Source organism: Humulus lupulus, chromosome 8, assembly GCF_963169125.1.
Source record: "Humulus lupulus chromosome 8, drHumLupu1.1, whole genome shotgun sequence".
Lineage (NCBI taxonomy): Eukaryota > Viridiplantae > Streptophyta > Magnoliopsida > Rosales > Cannabaceae > Humulus > Humulus lupulus.
In genome coordinates this window covers 38,094,183-38,097,898 of record NC_084800.1, presented here as the reverse complement: position 1 = coordinate 38,097,898, position 3,716 = coordinate 38,094,183, and the positions used below count along the sequence as shown (strand labels likewise).

General features: G+C 35.9%; 1 protein-coding gene across 1 annotated transcript; it reads left to right on the top strand.

Annotated features, from left to right (window-relative positions):
* Window positions 1-426: 426 nt before the first annotated feature.
* On the top strand, window positions 427-3,485 carry LOC133796864 (inositol transporter 4-like). The gene is made up of 7 exons (XM_062234551.1): window positions 427-494; window positions 572-760; window positions 1,071-1,141; window positions 1,269-1,604; window positions 1,720-1,827; window positions 2,005-2,613; window positions 2,741-3,485. The coding sequence occupies exons 2-7, from the start codon at window positions 628-630 to the stop codon at window positions 3,245-3,247; spliced, it is 1,764 nt and encodes a 587-aa protein (XP_062090535.1). The 5' UTR covers window positions 427-494; window positions 572-627; the 3' UTR covers window positions 3,248-3,485.
* The last annotated feature ends 231 nt before the right edge of the window (window positions 3,486-3,716 follow it).

Below are 3,716 nucleotides of genomic sequence, written 5' to 3'. Positions count from 1 at the left end.
GATGGTTTTGGATAAACTCCCCCGGTTCTAGGCTTGAGCCTTGCGTCTCCATATTAAAAAGAATCTTAAACTTTATCAGTATTGGATTTCAATATTGAGTATTATTGATATAATAAATGAGTCTGTATATATATATCACAGTACATAAAATAGTTAGTTGCGAGAAACCATTTAAATCCAAAGTAAGAATCATTAATCATATCTGATATTGTTTCGAATTAATTTTAATCTAAAATTTTCTAATATTTTACAAAAAAAAAAATTAAATAAAAAATTATATAGTTTGGTTTGTTAGATTTTAAAATCTAATTATTCAAATATATTTCTTATTCCCGCTATAATTACTAAAACTTAGCCCTATTATCTTTGTGTTTGTTATTCAGCTTCATCTATTTATATACTAATAAACTCACTCTAAAGTCATTTCTCTAACTTATTTTCTCTCTTCTTTTCTACTTATTGTGTTCTTGCATCATCAGTTGTGTTAAGAAAAGGTATAATAATAACAAGAACAACTTGTACACCAATTTACTATTCCAATAATCTTAAATTTAATAATGTTAAATCTCAGGCAGGGAACTGATCATGAGTGGTGGAAAGTAGCTTGGTTTTGAAGATTTGCATGAGATGGAGGGAGGTTATCACAAAGCAGATAAGACAGAATTCTTAGAGTCTTGGAGAGTCTCATGGAGAACTCCTTATATCATGCGTCTTTCACTCACCGCTGGTATTGGAGGCCTTCTTTTTGGATATGACACTGGTAAGTGGATCCCTTCTTAATAACAATGGAGGATTTTGGTCCTGAAATCTTTTATAGAATAATTATTAAACACAATCGTATTGAGAAAAAGGTGATTACTTTGCATTATATATTTGGTTTTTAAAAAAAATTTAATTGATTAATGATTAATAGTTTCAAAGGCGTTAGATGAGTGAACCTAACCTTTTGTTTTGTGAAAATCATTGTTTATATGCATATGGTATAGAGGTATGAGTGAACAGACTTTTATCCAAGTAAATATTCTAAAATGAGCTTTTAATTGATTCTTTGTATTGTGGGGATGGTGCAGGAGTGATTTCTGGGGCACTCCTTTACATTAGAGAGGAATTTGCTGACGTAGATAAGAAAGCATGGCTGCAGGTGAGCTTTCTCACTAGTGAAGTGCATTGCCTTCACTCTTTATGCTTGTCAATGGGATTGATGCCATATATATACTTATATTTATATTTAAGCTCAATTTGTGATTATATTTATTTGGTATGTGCAGGAGACAATAGTGAGTATGGCTGTTGCAGGCGCTATAGTCGGTGCTGCAATCGGTGGCTGGATCAGTGATTGTTTTGGCCGTAAAAAGGCACTTATGTTTGCAGACATAGTATTCTTCATTGGTGCAATTGTTATGGCAGTAGCTCCCGCTCCGTGGGTGCTTATTGTAGGTAGAATATTAGTTGGTTTTGGAGTTGGGATGGCTTCCATGGCTTCACCACTATACATCTCAGAAAGTTCACCCACTAGAATCAGAGGGGCGCTTGTTAGTTCAAATGCATTGCTGATTACTGGTGGACAGTTTTTGTCGTATCTAATCAACCTAGCTTTTACTAGGGTATGTCCATATATTTAAGTCTTGAGAGTCCTCAACGTTTGAATATTTCAAAGAGAATCAACTAGACTATAGGGTGTACGTTTGTTAAACTGTAACTCATCATTTTTTATTTCAGGTTACTGGCACCTGGCGTTGGATGCTTGGTGTGGCTGGACTTCCACCCTTGATTCAGTTCATCCTCATGCTGTCTCTCCCAGAGTCCCCAAGATGGCTCTTCAGACAGGTAACAGGCTCAACAGCTAGGTTTTTAACTCATCTATAAGGGTTTGTAATGCTTAGGGTGGTTGTGAATCATTATCAATTCATAATATATAGTAATGTGCTGAAGAGTTTTCTTCTGATAGCCAATATTTTTATGCAAACTTTATTCTAACTTGTGCAAGTTTTCTTTTTTAATCAGAACAAGATAGATGAGGCTAGGTCTATTTTAGAAAAGATCTTTCCTGCTAATGAAGTCGAAAATGAGATGAAGGCCCTGAAGGATTCGGTTGAAGCAGAAAAAGACGATGAAGGAGAACTTGGTGATGGATTTTTTCCAAGACTGAAGAGTGCTCTTCGAAACAAAGTAGTCCGTAGAGCACTTCTCGCAGGCATCACTGTCCAAGTCACCCAACAATTTGTAGGCATAAACACTGTCCTGTACTACAGCCCTACTGTTGTTCAATTTGCTGGATTTGCGTCCAGGCAAACAGCTTTAGCACTTTCTCTAGTCACCTCTGGTCTCAACTTTGTTGGCTCCATAATAAGTATGGGCTTTGTGGATAAGTATGGAAGGAGAAGGTTCATGCTTGTCTCCCTCGTCGGAATCATTTCATGCCTTGTGGCCTTGGCAGTAGTGTTTTTCCAGGCTGCTGCCACTGCTCCTGCTGTTAGCAGCTTGGAATCCATGCACTTCGGTGGAAACAGGACATGCCCAGCTTACCTCTCAGCCCCCAATTCTCAATCATGGAGCTGCATGTCATGTTTGAAGGCACCAGATTGTGGATTTTGTGCCAGCAGTGGAAATGGGGTAAATTTTAATTTTGAACTCTTGTAGTCATTTTTGTTACTAATTTATGTATCAATATTCTTTCTGAGAACCATCTTTATTTTAACTTAACTCACCGTTGTTTTTTTCCTCTGTTTGTCATTAACAGCTTCATCCTGGAGCCTGTTTGGCTGTGAGTAATGATATGAGAAGCTCTTGTCGAATGGAGAAGCGAACTTGGTACACAGAAGGTTGTCCCAGCAAATTTGGATTCTTGGCAGTAGCATTTTTAGGCCTATACATTATATGCTATTCACCCGGAATGGGCAGTGTTCCATGGCTTGTCAACTCTGAAATATATCCTTTGAAATACAGAGGGTTTGGTGGAGGAATTGCTGCAGTGTCTAATTGGTCAGCTAATCTATTAGTCAGTGAGACTTTCTTAACTCTCACTAATGCTTTGGGCTCTGCTGGGACTTTTATTCTGTTTGCTGGATTCTCGTTCATAGGCTTTATAGCCATCTATTTCGTTGTGCCCGAGACAAAAGGATTGTCGTTTGAGGAGGTTGAGAAGTTACTCGAGAAGGGATTCAAACCTAAAGCTATTTGTTCCAAGGAGATGAAAGAGGAGATCGAATTAGAGGAGAATCAAGTGTCTTCTTCTTCTTCACTATAAAACTCGTCCCCATAAACGTAGTGTGTCATAGTGTGTAGTTGAGAATCTAGAGTTAGGGGTTGGTATTATTGAAACCTCTTTTCATAACAGTTCTGCATGGTTGTGTTTGTGAACATTTCACACTTTCAACACTCAAAACTCTCTTGTTTGTGAAACTAGAGTGGTTTTTAATTTGTTACTAGTTTTACTTTACTTTATTTATTTTTTTATCAAGAAATCAAATTAATGCATTTATCTCCTTAATGATATAGATATTTGTCCTAAAAAAATTAGGAACGTTGTGGATGCAAGTTTTTGTCATGAACGTGTAATCTTAAAAAAAATACAGGAAAAAACTAAAAAAGAATTATATAAGGTAATAAAAAAATAATCTTTTTAAAAAACTTTTCAAAAAAAATAGTTATAAAACTATAATATCTCTTCTATATAATAAGTGTATAGATAACGTAAATTCTTGGTTTTAACGGTT

Bases quoted from the DNA above. Each gene is read 5' to 3' on its own strand.
- LOC133796864 (XM_062234551.1), top strand. From the start codon at position 628: ATGGAGGGAGGTTATCACAAAGCAGATAAGACAGAATTCTTAGAGTCT. The intron at 1,142-1,268 runs GTGAGCTTTCTC...TGGTATGTGCAG, and splicing joins ATAAGAAAGCATGGCTGCAG to GAGACAATAGTGAGTATGGC. The intron at 1,828-2,004 runs GTAACAGGCTCA...TTTTTTAATCAG, and splicing joins CAAGATGGCTCTTCAGACAG to AACAAGATAGATGAGGCTAG.